This window comes from Dicentrarchus labrax, unplaced genomic scaffold, assembly GCF_905237075.1.
Source record: "Dicentrarchus labrax unplaced genomic scaffold, dlabrax2021, whole genome shotgun sequence".
NCBI classification, from domain to species: domain Eukaryota; kingdom Metazoa; phylum Chordata; class Actinopteri; family Moronidae; genus Dicentrarchus; species Dicentrarchus labrax.
The window spans coordinates 7,772,455-7,791,777 of NW_026136717.1; the positions used below are offsets into that span (position 1 = coordinate 7,772,455).

Sequence of the window (19,323 nt, forward strand, 5' to 3'; positions counted from 1 at the left end):
AACAGCAACATCCCAGATGTTTCTTTGTAACAAAACATCTGGCGTAGTCATGTTAGTAATTATCTGCAAGAAAGCAAATTATAGCAAACTATTGCTTTGAATAAAATTATTTCTTTCACAGTTTCTTTATGGTAATTTTTGTGCTGTGCTGCAGTTGCATGCATGGGTAGTTTTGATGCAACAACAGTTATTAGGTTAGTCTATTTTTAGGCACTAAACACAATACGGTAAACGTTAATACGATTTGATTAGTCCCTTGTTTACTTACTCCTTTCCTTCCTTCATTTTTTTGATTGACTTGTCACTTCCCCTCCTCCCTCCTGCCCTGCCACTCTCCTCCATTCATTTTCTTAAAGATTAGAAAAATATGAAAGGGCAACTAAACAATCACGAGAGCACCACTCCTTTCCTGTGACGCGCCTGTGCGTGCGTTTTAAAGATCACCACAGCTAAATATGTCTCAAATGACCAATCACGGCTCCTATCAAATGGCACATGATGACGGCATATAGGAAACTGATCCTCCTAACACACACACACACACACACACACACCAACATGCACAGTGCCAGGACAGCACAGGTCTCCACCCTCTAGCGCTTGGCTGCGACCCAACCAGCCAATCAGTGCAGAGGAGAGGAGAGGAGAGGAGAGGAGAGGAGAGGAGATGTAGGCTTGACAGCAGAAGACTTTAAAGGACACAAAAAATATCGGAGAAGTAGAACAAAGAGATCTTCAAACTGTTTTATGGCGGCGATGGGAGAGTTGGCAAGTTGTTTAGAGAAAGAGGAGGGGGACACTTAATACCCCTGTGAAGCATGGGACCACTCTATAACTCTGTCTCTCTGTCACCTCATAATATTTGCTCTGTGCTGTACATCAATGAGATAACGCTCTGCCTCTCCAACCCCTCCTCCACTATCACTCCCTCCTTTATCAGTTTATCTCGCTCTTCGTGCTCACTTAGTTGTTGCATATTTCTGTGGTCTGGAGAGGGCGAAAATGAAGAGGGAGTAAACATTTTAGCCACTTAGCTGACAGACTGATCCGGAGTGATTTGTAAGCAGTGAAATATTAGAGGAGAAGAAGAAAAAGAAGAAATGCTGGGAAGATGGAAAGAGAAAAAAGAAACAACAAAACATGAAAGAGAAAGTCCAAATATATGAAGAAGGAAAAAGACCATCATTCATGAGAGGAAAAGAAAAAACAAGTTGAACATCAATAAAATGAACACATAAACAACATAGTCAAATACCAAATGTCACAAAGCGCAAATAAATACAGGCACAACTGGCCAGAACACACACAAAAAAAAAAAAAAAATCACACAAAACAAAAATAGTTGCAGTAATCATAAATCTTTCACAAAACACAAACACACACAGATCTGCGGTGTGAACTTACAACACAAACCCGCATGTGCAGCTGCCTGCAGCACACACACACCAAGGAAGGAATGTAGGGTATAGCACCTACAGTGTGTAGTTAAATATGTTTATTCACCTTCTTGCAGAGAGTTAGGTGAGAAGTTCAATATCAATCAATATCTATGCACTAAATATTAGGCTAAAGCACGAAAGCAGTTCGCTTAGCTTAGCATATAGAAGCACCAAATGTTGCCATGACAGACGGAGTTGAGCTGCTCTCATTGGCTCCGCTGTTTGGACTCACACACAATGGTCACACACACAATCTCATATTCCTCATATTAAAATATATTTGTGAAACGATTTTAGGTGAGAAACAGTGAACGCAGTAACAGAATCTTGCTTCATATTTGATCAGCACTGCCTAGTTTGACAGTTTGAGTTTCATGCTGTGTGCTAGACAGACTCACTGAGAGTGACCTGTCAATCACAAGGTAGCTACAGCCAAAAACATACGCTGATTTATCATCTATTTTACTCTAAATTGGACCATAATTTAATAAATCAACATCATAATGTATGGAAGAGGACTTGAAACTAGCTACTGAGACCATAAACTCAATGGGAAACTGTTTACTAAGCTAATAAATCAAGTGAAGTGAGAAGTTGAGTCATTTCTCCATTAGAGTGAATGGTATCGGGTGTGTTATTGCAGCCAATGGAGCTCACCCTGCTGGCCTTTACATAGAGTGCAGGTTTAAGACACGTCCGTGTTGGCTTCACTTCACTGACCCGGAAGCTCTGTCCATTATATATACTGTCAATGGGTGAGATCAACAAGAGTCTCAGCTGCCACACAAACACACACAGACACAAAGAAAACCACAAAAATGATCTGTGCATATATGTTACAAGCTAGATTACAGCTAACGTCTGTACACAGTCGCTACACTACTTAATGAAAAACACGAGGCTAAAAGTTGCTTTGCTTTCTGTCTGAAGACCCAAAGGTGCCATTTTTAACCTTTGCACAGAGCCAGGCTAACTGTTTCCTCCCGTTTCCTCCCTTTATGATAAGCTAATTTCCTGCTGACTCCAGCTTCATATTTAGTATAAAGACTTTACAGTGGTATCGATCTTCTCATTTACGTCCCAGGAAGAAAGCAAATAAGACTATTCTCAAAAGTTTGTAAAGAATATTTTCAGTTTGGCACAATTTCTGTCTAATTTTCGTATTTTTGTCCAGCAGAGCACGACAAGAGGTTGTAAACAAGCTGTCAGTTTAGCCAGATTACTTTTTCCAAACTATTTCATTCATTTGCCTGTTTGCCCCCTAATTTGGTTTCGTACAATGTTATTAACGATGGCTGAAACAATGACGATAAGATTGTATTAAACTATGATTGTCCTTCAAGGTTTAATTTCTAAGCCGCTCACACACACACACACACACACACACACACACACACACACACACACACACACACACACACACACACACACACACACACACACACACACACCACACACCCACACACACACACACACACACACGCGGTGGCAGTTTCAGTAGCTCAGCAGAGAGATTAGTATGTGGTGTACAAACACAGAAACACCCACATTTCGGAGGAAGCATCTGCTTAGACAATGGATTTGATACCATGCAGTGTCTCACTTCTTCAAACAGTGAAGAACTAAATGTCTGTGCTATATGAGTGACTGTGTGTGTGTGTGTGTGTGTGTGTGTGTGTGAGGGAGAGTGAAAATGAAGACTGCTCTGCCATGTGCACTAACAGATAATGTCAACAGAAAATAAAACATGTGACCGAGTGAAATAAAGAAACCAGAAGAGAGGAGAAAGAGGGAGGAAGCTGTCACATTATCGACTGACACACTCAACTTCCCCTGTCAACTGCTCACTGGGTGTGTGTGTGTGTGTGTGTGTGTGTGTGTGTGTGTGTGCAAAAAAATGACCTCCTGCACGCCTGTGTGTGCATTATGTAAACCCCTTGTTCCAAGTTAATTCCTTCTGGATGTCAGACTTGAGCCAAGGAGATAATCTCTATTAGATCTCTACTTACACCTGCCAACAATCGTTCTTCTAACAATTGGCTCTTTTACACACGCATGCGCAGACACACGCTCTCACACCCACATACACACACACACACTTACACACTTCCCAGCCTGGCTACACCCAGTATTACCAGTTCAGTTGGGTATGGCTCATAATGGTAGGCAGTGAAGCCATTCAAAATGATAATTTAAATAAAATTGTCATACAATAGAAAATGCCTTTTGATACTACAATAAAGCCTATAGGGACGGACTTGAGTTCGACGGGCTACTTTTAATATATTCTTACAATATTAAACTAACTCGTTGAGATGACTTGATTAGAAGGTCTGCATTTCCATTGCAGCTTTGCAGTTGCGTGTGACCGTGATGTGTGTAACAAAAGAAGAAATAATTGGATGCTGCCGTATGTGGATTCAAAAGTATCACAAGTAAAATGAATATGTTCAAGCAATACTTAAGAGAAAACAAACTCATCTTGTCTTCAAGCGGTTGAAAAACTGTTTCTTCTCAGCGTCCTCTAGTCAGTCACACTTTGCTTCTATCTGACTTTGGACGCATCATGATTTTCATTTTCAAAGTTAAAGTGGGACATCTTGTAGTTCTTTATTCAAAAAACAAAAATGTATCCTACAGGTATCAAGGAAAACTGCAAAACATTTGCTGGTTGGCTTCCAAAATCTTTATATTTGTTGCAATTTTCCATTTTATTTTGTTGTTCATTTTAATATGTTTACGTCAAATATGCAAATGGATCAACCCCTATTTGCAGTCTTTATGCTAAGCTGAGCTAGCTGTCTCCTGACTGTAGATCTATATTCAACTGACCGATATGTGAGTGAAGAAAGCAAAAAGAGCGTTTTACAAAATACTGAAAAAAAAAAGCCCTATTTAAAACCCAAACCACTCACAGTAATAGCGGCCACTTCTCTCTTCTCATACTGGACTGACACAGTTCACTTTCACACCTCCAGCAGCTCCAGTATGTGGTGACACTGCAGCAGCTCCCCTTGGGTTGTTTGTTAAACTCACATCACAGGTAACACCTGACACACTACATTAAGTGTTTGTGGGTTTCTCTGCGTGTCCCGCCCCTCAATCTGGTCAAGGTATGTGAAATCAATTCCACACCATTAGAGGCTAAATTGCAGTTCTGTGGTAACACAAAGACACCCCTGGGGGCAAATGGCTTAAAGACCAGGTGCTATTGACATGACCTGTACACCTTAAAGAAGGAGGGCGGGAAGGAAAAGACAGGAGGAAGGACGGAAGGAGAGAGAGAGAGGAATTTGGGGAAAAAGGGAAATGTGGAGGAGGAGGAGGAGGAGGAGGAGGAGGAGAGAGGAAGAGGGGGCAACAAAATTCCCCAGAACCCCCTTCTCCCTGTCTGAGTAACTTCCTGCCCACTTTCCCACGCCAAGACAGAGAATGAGGGGAGATTAGAAGTGTTATTGCAAGAAATTAAGTAGCAATAACTCTGGTAGGAAGGGACCACGTGAGAAAATGCATTGATGAGACCAAGAGGAGGGGAGCAGGGGGTGAGGTGGAGAAAGAGAAAACGGAGATAGCGAGGTAGAAGATGAAGAGCAAGAGGGGGAGGAAATGTCATCCTTCAGTTTATATTAGAGGGACAACTTTTGCCTCATCTCTCTGACGGCTACCAGCTGCCTTGAGACAGAGAGACACTGGGAAGTAAAAGGGGAGGGGGGGAAGACAAATTGAAGGTGGATTAGCAGTGTAGAAACAGGGCAAGATCCAACAGCAAAAGGGAGAAGCAAAGGATAGCCAAAGTAAAACAGAGGGACGGGGAGGATTAGCCGTAGCAGCGCCAGGTGCATCTCAGCTCATCCCGCTGTGGCAGGTGAGGCTGCGCTCCGCCAGGATTGGCTTGACCGCACTAAATCAAACGGCCCTGTTAGTTTATTGGAAAGTACAACTTAGCTGACAAATCATCTGTGCTGGCAACGGCAGCTTGGAAAAGGATTGCAGAAATGTTCTGAAACAGGCAAACAAGGTGCCATGAATGATAGCTGGCCTGGTTAGAGCTGTACGGCTGTGCAGTGGAGACCAGGCTTTGCACGGTCTTGAGCTTTAAAAACCACATGCATCATCAGATCACACCACATTCTTACATCCTGCGTAACCCAGAAATTTACTTTCCAGTGAAAGAAGTGTAAGATGGAGATCTGGTTGACAAGAACAAATGAGAATCCCCTGATTATGTGCAAACAGCACTATACTCTGCATTACAGGGCCATTTAAAAACAGGTAGAAAATGAACTGAGTATAGAAACTGAGATTCACATTGATTATCCTCTCTTTTTGACTATACTGCCACAACATGCAACCGCAGCTGGGTTGCAAACTAAACAAACAGGGCAAAAAAACTAAATGTGTCACTACATGAACCGAAGAAATGTTTCAGGAGTGGTTCAACAAGTTTCTGTGGACATTCTGAGGACTCTTGGTCACCACTGTAATCCACTATAGCTGCTTTGAATTGAAGCCGAATACAGCTGCTGTCTCCACATAAGGAACAATCAACAAACTCTTCCTTTAATCAGCTTGTCGATGTGAAATGATTGACACCCCTAGTTAAAGATCCATCTCAACCTCTTTAGAGAACGCTTTCACCGCTGTCCTCCATCTGGCTGTTACTTAACCTCCGACAATCTGTTAAAACATCCAATTTAGGCTGCAAGTGTAAAGGGGAGCTGGAGGAGAGTTTGTCTGCCAGAGGACAGAAAAAGGACACACACAGCAAGATTAGCAGGAGGGCGCAGGCATATGTTGTAACAGATGTGTGGATCTGAGATATGCATGTGGATCTTGTGTAACCCTCCGGCCACTAGCACGTACTTTGCATTCAGCTTGTGGCCTCAGTGAGACTCGACCCACCAACCGGCACTCAGGATAGACACTGGGAAATCGGTTTCCAAACTAGGTACCATGGGTTCTTACAGGTCACTGAAGGGGTTACAACAGGTCCCAAACAAAGGAAATAACAGATTTTTACTGTATGTTAATGTCTACAATAAGAGTTTTTCCTGGACAGGCCGGCCTTCAGGAAGAGTTTGGACACTGGTGAAATATGCACTGTTTAATTAAAGCGACCACTTGGAGTAAACCTTGCCTTTGGACGGTATGAATTAGCAGTGTGGGAGTATATCTCTCCAAGGTACTAGATCAAACAGTATCAACCATATTACACTAACATTTGGCGAGTCCTGCATGTTACGCTACTGAGTCCTGTTGTCATTACTTTTAAATATTTTTATAAAATTCAACCCCTGTGTTCCTTACTCGATTTATGCTTGCAGAACACCCAAGGGATAGTAACAGATATAAATCACAAGAGTGTAGCTGCACCACAGTTAGATAAAGAGAACTCTTTCAAGCAAAAATGTGTTACTGGTCATGTTAATGGCAATTTTATCTCAAAGAGATTTAAATAAGTCAAAAAGGGAAAGACTGAAAGAACTAGAGGACGGTGAGTGAGTGAAAGGGAAAGAAAAACAGTGCAGACTGGTGCATGGTGGGGTGTGTCTCTTTCATTTTACTGCCAAGCCACTGTGTGGATGTGGATGTGGATGTGTGTGTGTGTGTGTGTGTGTGTGTGTGTGTGTGTGTGTGTGTGTGTGTGTGTGCGTTTGTGTGTGTGTGTCTGTCAGCGACAGTTGGTTGTTATCGCCACTGACTCAAGCATTATGGGAAATTCTGGGCTCCGAGTACACACACACACATACACACACACGTCAGAGGTCTTGTATGCTGAACTTCTGAACATTACACAAAGATGGAGAGAGGGCGATAACTGAGGGAAAGGATGAAGGAAGGGGTTGAGAGGAAGAAAGAGAGAGAGAGAGAGAGAGAGAGAGAGAGAGAGAGAGAGAGAGAGAGAGAGAGAGAGAGAGAGAGAGAGAGAGAGAGAGATTAAAGATTATTATAGAAGAATGGAGGAAGAAAATATCAGGCACAGCTGACTTGTCGAGCAGGAAGAATACCGTTCTCAAGAAAAGGAGGGTGAATGCCGTTCCAAAGAAGAGGTGTCAGGAAAGTGACAGAAACAAATGAAACGCTGGAAACAGAACCGAACATGTTAAACAAAGTGAGGCCTAAAACGAAGGTGACATGAAACAGATGGAGATAAGTCAAGAGAAAGAGAAGAGATGGAGGACGTGATGAGGAGGAGTACCTGGAGAAAAGGTGAAAGAACACATATTCAGATACTGTAGATATACAAAAGGAGGAAGGTGAATGAGATAAAGCAGATTTAAAGAGGAAATACTGTAAAACAAGTGTGAAAGAAAAGTAAGAAGAAGGAGGCAGGTGATCCAAATAAGTGTAAGACAAATGATGGATGGAGCGAGAGAGAAAAGGCCAGGGTGTACTTCTCTAGGTTGTACATTGGGGACATGCAGAGAGGTTGTTCAGAGATATTCATTTCTTTTGTACTAATAGATATCAAAGGGAAACGTCAGTCACAGGTTTTTGTGTCTCGGTGATTGATGGGAAAATCATTTTTGAAATTGAACGAGAGTGCTCAGTCAGCAGCCATGAAGCGGGTTACAATTTAATTCAGGGTACTTGAGTACTGTCAATATATACATTCTCTAAAAGTCTCGCAGTCATTATGTCACTATGTTCAAAACCACTAGACTCCATTGACAAAAGCAATAACTTTACCCAAATGAACACACTGTTTTATACCAAAGTCACACAATACCACGAAGGAAGCAGTAAACCAGCAACACCCGTGTTCTGTGAGGTAAAAATGACGATTGGCTTTGAAAAGAGCACTATAACTGCAGGCCCAGTCCTGTTTTAAACATACCTTAAGTTCCCTTTAAGTATAACATTTATGTGCCTTTTTCATTACAAACCCACCTCTCAACTCGAGTGCCACCAATCAGCTTGCTTGACATGCTGTTGAGATTTGGGAAGCGTGCAGGTCAGTCTACAGTATTTTATATCATACACTAAACTGATACTGATTTTCTGGGCCTTGTTTATGTGGCTAAAAAACGTTTTTCTGCAGCCCCTGTCCACAGCAGTGCATTGCTCTGCTTACCTGCTGCTTCTCCAAACTTGGGACAAGCTGACCTCCGTCTACTGCAGATAATACGCTGACTAAGGCTAAATACAACCCCACCGCAAAATACCTATTCCTTTAAGCGTATATTCAGAGAACCATAATTCCAGCTAAAGGGAGAGACAACACAACCGAGTACTTAGACTAAAATCCTAACAGGTTTCTGCTTTTGGAACACAAATCTGGTTTGTTTACTGTTTGACAAAGCAGAAATTATTGACATTTTCACAATTACTAAATAAGCTGTGAATTACAGATTTTTATTGACACTAAATAAGGTAATTTTGTGCACAATGCAGATCTTACAGGACTGAGTTTTATTTTGCATTGCATCATTATGATGATTTTGAAATTACATTGATTTGCAATTGTGGAAATGACTTAATTCTAATGCGGTTTACAATGTGGTTTCCTCTAAAACTGTAGTTAAATTTTTTTGGGGGAAAAAGAGTGTGTGAGTTTAATTTTATGCATATGTGTGTCTGTGCTTAATAAAATGCAATATCAGTGCTGCATCCTTCTCACCTTGATAAAGACAGTTGACTTTCTATCCTCTCATCTAAAGTTGAGCTTTAAAAAAAAAAAAGTTCTTGTGACATTTTTGGGTTATAGACTTTTGGCCCCCTTGCATGTCTTTGCTGAGATTCTAAAAATTACTTTAGTGAGCCATCTCCAGAGCCACTCACTGACCATGGGTACCCTATATTTCACAAAGCAGATACAATACATCTTGATCACCTCAGGATGGAACGACTCCTTCAATAAAAGCTGGACATCGTTAGTTGAAAACTCTGCATCGTTTGACACCTCAAGTAATAAAAGCAGAGCAGCAAAGATAAAAAACTGCACTGGAGATTAAATATTTCGGGTACCTCTATTCAGAGAAATGGGTTCCATCCAGAATACCCTTGTCATCTGTGTAAAAGCGTATTTAACTGTTCTCATTAATAATAGCTGTGATATCTGTGTTGCCGTGTCCTCTTTCTCTTCAGCTCTGCTTGGAAATCTCCTGGGGAGCCATAACGCTGAATTAAAGCTTCACTCTGGGATCACTGAAGTCACCAGCCGTTCACTATGAAATAGGACTTCTGTAAAGCCTCGGTCCATATTCAGGTGTGCCTATTTCGACAGTGAAGTGACGCTTCATTAGACCTGAAAAGGCGGTCTGTGCAGATCTTCTGAGCCAGATTTAAACCTGTGTCATTCTAGAAATGTAATACAGAGAAAAGTTGAAGAAACAGACGTCACAGCACCGGCCACACAGTCTGACAAGTGATGTCTGGGAAGAGCAGCTCAAAAACAGCACAGTGATGACAGGAAAGGGGCAATATAAAACTTTTTGGACATTGAAATAACAAAACGGAACTACCATTATTGGTTACTGCCAGTCTCTGACCCGGTCTCTACCAGTCTAAATACCCACATTTCCCTGTATTTGGCCTGGGTGGTCTGGATGTTTTGAGGCATATATCATTGGATGTGGCCAACAGCGAGCGGCATTCCCGCTACTGAAGTAAGAACAGTGACCATAATCCAGCTCAGTCACGCCAACAACAACAAAGATCAAAAGCAGTAAGTAAGCAAGTAATGAAAGAAAAACCAAACATTGCAGCACATAAGGCAAATGAGGTGGCACTGCCTTTTCCTTGAGTTTTCAGGGAAGCAGCGCGGAAGTTGCATTGACTTAGGAATTGTTTTAGTTTCTAGATAAAATCTGACATATGAAAATGAATAATTTGCATGGCTGGAGCCAAGAAAGCAAACACGTCCCAGTAAGATGAAGAGATATTTCACCCAAATTTCTGCTATCACATTCAGTTTATAAAATGCTGATCTGAGGATCTGACCTTCAAAGGGAAGGGAACAGAAACTGGTGGGGAGTAGGTTGCACGAGGGTTTGCAATAGATTACCACAACACTTTTGACTGTTTACACTACTGGTATTGTGTATGTTATTTCTGTGCAAAACTAATACAGAGATTTGAAAAATGGCTGATCTTAACACATGATTATGTTCTCCTTTTCTGTCTTCATCTGACTCTACAACTAACGTGTTCATATTCAAAACAACACGCTTGCTCCAAGTTGCGTGTGTCTATAAAACTGCTGTACCATTGTGCAGAGGGGCTTCATCGTCACGATAAAAAGATTTAAGGACTGACGGTCTGCCGCTTTGCTAAACAGTGTCACAGTTGCACCTCCGGCGACAAATGGCCTATTATCTCAATACCACATACCCCCGCGCATGTGCAGGCAATAGCAAGACATCAGGATAAAATGAGTATTTAAAGCATCTGTCTGTTATGTGAGTGCATGAACACATGCTGACACACGTGCAGACAGACAGGGTGACGTGTGCTCTGGCCCAGATATGTACATACACACATATACATATGTACACACACAGAGACACACACGGACGCAACGCAGTGATAATATTGGCTATCAACAGGTCATTCCATACATGCCTGTTGGATAAATAGAAAGCCAGGAATAAAAAGAGGGGCCGTGTGTGAGAGAGCGAGAAGGAGAAAAACATAGAGAGAGATGGGGGAGGCGGGGTGAGTTAATTGAGCTGCTCTGAAATGTAATTTGATCCAAGAGGCCTCACAAAATGTCCTGACCAGGACAACATCACACATACAGTAGATGGACAGATGAATGGAAGGGTGGAGAGGAGACAACACGAAACAAAGTAGTAGAGATGGAAGGCAACAACACAGAGGGGGATGTTGTATGGATGTGCATACAGGATTTGTTTATGAAAATGCAAAGATTAATATCATTGAATTTGGTATTGAAATGAATATTCAAATAAAATACCGTTAATATATTTGCACTACACAACCACAATCAAAATCTCAAAACCCTACATCCTGCTGACTCACTGCCTATTGCTTCTCTCTAATTATGTCGGCTAAATGCCCAAAATCCAATATTACTAAACTAATGGCTTAAGCACAGCCACCAAAGATATGGAGGGGAGGGGTGGGTTGTTGGGAAACGCAGATGGATGGAGTTAAAGACGGACAGCTAAAAGGATGAAGACCACAAAGACATCAGGGAGAAGCAGGAACAGGGGAAAAAGGAAGCAAACAAGTCCGGGACAAATTGATGAAGCCCATTTTGGCTGAACTAATGGACTGGATAAAACCATGATAAGAGACAAAGAGACACAAAGGGAGAGGAAGAAGAACAGGCTATTCGGAAAAACAGTCGAAATAGCTGAAAGAAGGAGGAGTGCAGCTATGTGGCACAGTTAAAGTAAACAAATAACAAGTGTAATATCCATATTGGCACTGATGTTGGTGCATTAAAAGTCCATTGTGGTTCTGCTTTAGAGTGGCCCATTTGTATTTGATCATGTCTGTTGTTTTTGTGGATACTTTGTGAGATGGGCAACAGTTCATTTGGCCTCCTTTGAGACCAACCAGTGTGTGTGTGTGTGTGTGTGTGTGTGTGTGTGTGTGTGTGTGTGTGTGTGTGTGTGTGTGTGTGTGTGTGTGTGTGTGTGTGTGTGTGTGTGTGTGTGTGCTCCTGTGTGTGTCTCACCAGGTTGGACCCTCCAGTCCAGTAGAGGAAGAATCCATCTGGGTCAACTTTCAGGGTTACCAGGGTGGGGGGCCCGCTGTTGGGCTCCTAGACAACAACAGAAATGGAGATGTTAGTGGGACAAACACACAACAATAAGAAAAATTGAGCCCCTAATTTTTTAACCAGTAGCCAGTGCAGTTAAAGCTCTTTAAAGGACAACTTGGGTTTCATTTTCAGAGTTTTGGCCATCAATTCTGTTGGCTATGATAACATTGTTCTACCCAAACTAATTGCTGTTGTCTGGGAACGTGGCAGTGTCGTTAGAAGGATGTCTAAACATGAGTTTAGCCACATAATCTAACTGAAAGTGAACACACCTCAATGCCACTATAATCTATCATCGATAATGTATATGCACACAACTGTGAAGTACTGTATGTTACAATCAAACCAGGAAGTCAGTCTGGAATTTGTGTTTAATTTGACTGCTATTGTCTCTTAACCAGTCTGGTGACTTTTTAACAATGTTCTTACATTCAAGCAATTATTTTGTTAAGAGCAGGTAATGGTTGTCACATTACTGTTCGAATGTGAGAGAGAAAAAAAGCATTCAATCTGTAATGGCCTGCTGGAATTCAGAATACAGCGTATAACAATAACGGGCAAGGCGCTCCTAAAAAGCACCGTGCTTCTGACGGACTGTACGCCCCGTTGTCCCTTTAGTAAACAAAGCTTTTGTTCTCTTCACAAACGCTGAACGGAGAAAACTGGCAAGGCATGCTGCTGAATAGATAAGCAAGACCATCTGAGTCGTATGTGAGGAAGTACTCAATTCAAGTGATAGTAATAGGGCCAAACTTGTGAAAATAAGACCCAGGTTGTATGAAACCATAATCAAATTTAAGCACCGAATCCCTCAGTATTTCTGAACACTACACACTGGATTCCTGAATGAGTCATGGGCTCCTTTCTGCTTGGCCACCTTGAACACCATTACATTTAAAATGAGACGTAGTCTTCTTGTGATGTCCAGCAGGTTCCTCGAGGAGCCATGTGATCCACTTTGTTCCCGAGCTGTATTTAAGAAAACAACTTAACTTCTGGTGTAGACAAGCTGTATTACAGCAGCTACTCTCCTCACAGAAGTCTCACAGCAATGTATGAGGAACGTGTGATATGAAATAAGCAGTTTATGGCAGCAGTGGCTGTACCTGCTGTTTTATGGTGCCTTGCCATTATGGGATTGTAGATGGACAGAAAGACAGACAGGGATATTGTGCGTTCGTGCGCACGTGTCGTGCAACAGCTGTTTCAATTCTGGAAACCACAGAGTTTGGCCAGCATGACGAGCTCATTCATGTGCAGCATAATGATGGCACAGGAGCCAGCATCAACATGTCATTAGCATCATCATTATGGAGTCATACGCAAGATACCATGACCACACACACACACACACACACACACACACACACACACACACACACACACACACACACACACACACACACACACACACACACACACACACACACACACACACACACACACACACACACACACACGCTCTGTAATTACAGTAGTAAGCGGTCATACTCTGGCCCAACACACAAACGTACCGTCCAGACATCCTGGGAAACAACGATGATGATCCAGATTGTTTGTTATTACAGTGACACATGACTCATGTACACATGTCGTCATGAGCATCAATATCAGCATCATCGTCGCCATCAAATGGGAAGAGAGAGAAAGATCTGCCTGGCAACCCACAGAAAACTTTCCCTACCAACATACTATGAGAGGAAATACAGCACGTTTACAAAAACACAACACGCAACACACAAACAACCAACCACTGACCACATACAAACGGTATTTCTTAATGTGGGGTAGAACAAATAAAATGACTGCCATATGATTTTAACAAAGCTCAAATGGTCAATGTTGAACATTTGAATATTCATTCAAGACTGAATGAGTTCAGATTCTGCTTAACAAACACAACCCCGAAGCAAAGACAAGAGATTTCCCCAGCAATAAATGATCACTTTATATGACTCCATAAAGGACTATTCTACTCATGTATACTCACAATAATGATGCTTGCCTTAAATGGAGGGATAATCATTGGTAGGTTGTAAAACAGGTACAAAAATCAATTAATAACTGCATCCCTCAATTAAAGAAATAAATTGTGGAGAGAGAATACAAATGATTCTTCTATAGTGTTATAAACTAATAATCCAAACAGGAGGTGATGTGGGAGACAGACGGACACCATATCCAAAAATCTTGATGAAAATGATCAACCACGAGACTGATATTGTATTTAATGTTCATATCTCATTGGAAATATAGGTTTTAAAGACACACTTTGATAGGAACACAATGCAGGTTAGCTTAGCTTAGCATAAAGACTGAAACTGGGAGATAGCTAGCCTGGCTTTGTCCCAATCATGGGTCCCAATGTAAGAAAATCTGCCTACCAATACATCTAAAGCTCACTAATTAACACAATATATTTTGTTTAAACCATTATGTGTAACATGAAGCATATTAAGTATTGAAGTTAGCCGTTTCCCCCAGTTTCAGTCTTTATGCTAACATGCTCCATCTATTCCACCACAAGAAATGTGACCTATTCCTTACAGAAGTCTTCTTAGTTTGAACCTATACCCCATTCCTTGAGAAATATACATTTTAAACTAAACATACCTTGAGTTTAGGCTCCAAGGTCGGCTAACGGAGGAGGAGTTAGCAGGAGAGGGAGATGTTTGGATTGGGATAAGGACAGAAGAAACAGAGAGAGAGAGAGAGAGAGAGAGAGAGAGAGAGAGAGAGGGAGAGAGAGAGAGAGAGAGAGAGGGATGGCGAAAGACAAAGATGGATGGGAGTGGGATTAGAAGAAAGGGTGAAGGTTGAAAAAGAAAAAAAAAACAAAAGATCAGAAGCAGAATAAGAGAGGACGGAATCCAACCACATTATGAGACTTTAATAAGCAGCAGTAAATTTAGGGGCATCCAGGAGACTACTTTGATACAACAAGACGCTCCGCTCACCAACCAGCTGGGATGTTACTGGGATTTGTCGCTATGCTTTCATATAAATTCCAGTGATAGAATGACAGCTTAACTTGGAGTTTAAATTCAAATGTGAAGCCGACTCTGCACTTTAAATGACTGAACTTGTGACCTGTGTTTACTCACTGCAACCAGTGGAAAACTGTACAACTCCAATTTCACACTGTGATTATCATCTTAAAGCTGTGACCTGATGTCAGACGCTCTTTTCAGCTGGTGTCACCAGTTTTTTAACTTGCAGCAGTATACCCTGAGTTTGCATATCGGGCAGCGATAATGGCTTATGTTTATTTATCTTTTGTCTGCTAGGTTTGATTTTCTGAGACAACAGAAGGTGAATACAATAAAAACTGCAAAGGTCCAGATGTTCCTACAACCAAAGTGCTAAAAAAACACAACCAACCTCCATCCTTATTATCAACTGTGCTTCAATCATTTGCAAATCAAAATGACTGGCTTGGGCGATGGAGTCAAATGAGACTATGAATTCCAGGTATTCTTTGCTGTAACTGGTCAACACAAAAAAAACGGAATACGCATTACCCACGCTCCTCTGACAAAGTCAACTCTAATCCATTTCAGAAAGGGCTTCGCTCTACTTTAATGGTCGAGGATTCTCCAACATGGCCAGTTTCCAGTCTTAAATTTAAAGATGGTGATGACAGCTTGTAAGTGGAACAGTATGAGCAACCTCACGTCACATTTTTACAGCTGTTTCCTCGCTATAGGCAACCTTATAATGACAAAAACCCCTCATCTTTAACAATTTGTTAAACCGACAAGGGTCGAGTCTTTAACTGATTAAACAGTCTCAATTTAATACTGATGCCTCTATATGACCTACATTAACAAACAAGATCATCAGCAATTGGATTGGATATTTCTATACAGTTGATTCCTGCCAATCAATAAAACAAGGTGGCGGAAACACTACCACAGGGGCCACCAGAATCAACACGAAGTGAAAGTTCCTTGTAGGGGCTTTGAGTAGAATTGAGTAAATGGTGCCCATACATACACACCCTCATTCAGTGTAAACAAGCTATAGCAAGACTTCTATGTACAATAAGTACTACAGGGGGAATAGAGAAGAAGGGGAAGAAGAGCATCCATCAGTGTCATGAGGTCAGTTCAGCAGAAACAAACAGAAGCAGAAATATCACTTTCACACATACACCCTACGTTAGCAGTGTGATAATATGTTTTCTACTTCAGTTTGACCTTACATGGACAAATACCCGGTCACTGATGAGAACATCCAGCACTTAAACTGTGCTGAAGATTCAAAAACATCCCTGCTTTACCAAAGGACTATACCCAATCTGAAAATATTCAGGACTTACTTGAGCTCCAGCATTCAACAATCGTGTCCTAGTAGATTTGAAATTGATAAAAGAACAATTTATAGTTAAAGGTCCAGTGCGTAGGATTTAGTGGCATGTAGCGGTGCAGTTGCAGATCACTACTCACTCGCTTCACCCTTTGCCTTCCAAGCATGAAGGGGAAACTACGGTGGACGCAAAAAGCACAAAAAAAAAAGTGTCCTATCTAGAGCGAGTGTTTCATTTGCCCCTTTTAGGCTCCTGTAGAAACACACCAAAATATTGCGACTGTGATATGAATCATGCTTTCGATATTATTTCCATTAATTGTGCATCCCTAGTTAGTACACAGGAGTTTAATGTATTGAGCTAAGTTATATATGAGGCGCCCTTTAATGACTGTTCAAATGACGTCTGTAGGAAGGAGGCCAACGCTGTGTCTCCTTCTCTTAACTCCTTGTTCCCCTTGATTTGTTTATCTGGACACACTAAATGTTGTATCTTAACAGTTCTACTACAGACTCAGTTTATGTTACTTGTTCTCGTCTTCTCTCTGCCTTTGTTTCCTTTATTCTCTCTTGGCAATACTTTGACTGCATATATCCAGTGTCAGTATACACTACTATGGCAGTAGATGGGGAATTCCATTGGGACCAGACACACAAACACACATATACACATTTCCCCAGAGGAATGTGATCTATAGGTCCATGTGACCAGTAATATAACATCTCCCATAGAGCTTTACAAGCCACATGGGCAGGAGGCTGAACACCGACACATACAAACACATCATTGTGGTATCATATATTTGCATGTTAGGCCTACAGAGTTTTACATACATGGCAGTTGCTTTCTAATGCTGCCTTACATACACAGATATCTGTTACACTCCTCTTGCTTGTCTTTCGGTCTTTCATAATTCATCCACTCTTTCAAACTCTCCACGCCTATTGACACATTTACTCATTTAACTTTTATCATCTATTAATCATTTAAATCAGACAAATATGTCAAACATTATCTGCTCTATCAAATGATTAATCAAATTAATCAACAGGTTAATGATGAAAACGAAAATAGTCATTCATTTTTTTTTTTCCTGTTCAAGGTCACTATAACTGCTCTGTAGAAGTTCCCAAGCACCCTAACTAGGAAATCATTATTGCTTACCATAAACATGCACCCTATGGTGTGTTTTCTGTGTGAGAGTGGGTGGTAGGTCTATAATTGGACCTCACCCCACTCCCTAATTAACCGCCATATGTAGAAACCTTCTGAAGTCTCGCTTCCTTCCTTCCTTTCTTCTCATTCTTTCATGTCTGTCTTTCTCTCTCTCTCTCTCTCTCTCTCTCTCTCTCTCTCTCTCTCTCTCTCTCTCTCTCTCTCTCTCTCTCTCTCTCTCTCTCTCTCTCTCTCTCTCTCTCTCTCTCTCTCTCTCTCTCTCTCTCTCTCTCTCTCTCTCTCTCTCTCTCTCTCTCTCTCTCTCTCTGATTAAAGCCTACTTCTCTTTCTCCAGACCCCCTCCAGATGCCCTGACCCTCTGACAAACACCTTCATTACCTGACTGTAATGTCAAACATAAACACCCTCTGAGGCTGAGGTCTTACATGGACATACACCAGCTAATAAGCCCCTCTTGAAGAATCACAATCTCTCAGGGCAAGCACATGTAGAAAGACAAACACACGGCTATTCTGCCGCTCTTCCTACATACTGTCCTCGCCACAAATTAATGTGTGTGTGTGTGTTGTACAGTGTGAGTCAGGAGAAAGCCATTAGTGAGAAACTGATAAAAAGGGTTGCTCCAAGTGCACCTTTGGTCTGCTGTGCGGTGTGTGTTCAGCGACAGCTAACGGGAGTGGTGTGAGAAAGAGGGTCTGTGTGCACTTAGTGCGAGTGTGTTTGAGCTGCTGCTTTGGCAACATGGTAAAAGTTGATGACAGTAGGTAACCTTTGGACTTGAGAGAGAGGAGGGGAAAGAGGGAGGAGTGGGGCCAGAGAGGGAAAATTAGATATAGAATGTAGTACAGACAGAAAGAAACTAGCAGGTCAGTCAGGTTAATATTTAGTATAGCGGTAGATGTATTTATTAAAACAGATTTGTTTTGTATTACTCCCAGTGCTGTCTGTGTGCCCTAAACCTTTCCTGTTCTCAGGTGATGAAGCACCTACTTTCTCCACAAGGGTCATTTAACCTTCATCTGATCCAACATCTACTCAGGAAATGAACCACTAACCCAGCCAGTGGTAGCAATGTTTTACTTACTGAACAATAACACAGTGTGTACAGGTTTCATTAAGCTCAATAAAGTGGCTAAATGTATTTATTTTTCTTCCTCATTCCCGTCAAATTTTCCTGCACTAATGTGCTCATCACAGCCACTGCTGGGGTGGGAGGGCTGCATGAAGTGGCCCTGAATGCTGGAATGTCAGTTTTGGAAAGTTACAGAAATTGTCAGACACAGGCCCCTGCCCCCAATTCTGACATGGGAGAGGGGGGCAACATAAAAATCTCAATTTTTATTACTGGATTTTTGGACGTGTTATGAGTGTCCACTTCAGCTACAAAGAGCAGGAAGCCTTGTTGTCAAACTGAGCAACACTGCTATTAGAATACCGGTTTGGTGATGTGTTATCACTTATGAATGTCACACAAATTAATTAGTGCATGTCAGGGAAGACAAACATAATTTGCCCACTTTGGAATTTAAATGGCATTTTAAGTACACCTGTACACAGAGAGAAGCAAAATGTTGCTGTTCAACAAAAACCTACAGCATATATGCACATTTGATGATTTTGATTTTTTGTTGTTCCTTCGTGGGTTGAGAATTTTTTTTTTTTTT

The 19,323-nt window shown here is 41.5% G+C and overlaps 1 protein-coding gene across 2 annotated transcripts in view; it reads right to left on the reverse strand.

Annotated features, from left to right (window-relative positions):
- plcb3 (phospholipase C, beta 3 (phosphatidylinositol-specific)) overlaps positions 1-19,323 on the reverse strand; it is a 53,048-nt gene that overhangs the window by 25,509 nt on the left and 8,216 nt on the right. For both annotated transcript variants that reach the window (XM_051428928.1, XM_051428927.1), the window contains exon 2: positions 12,088-12,174. In XM_051428928.1, the coding sequence (XP_051284888.1) occupies positions 12,088-12,174 (87 nt within the window). The remainder of the gene's footprint in view (positions 1-12,087; positions 12,175-19,323) is intronic.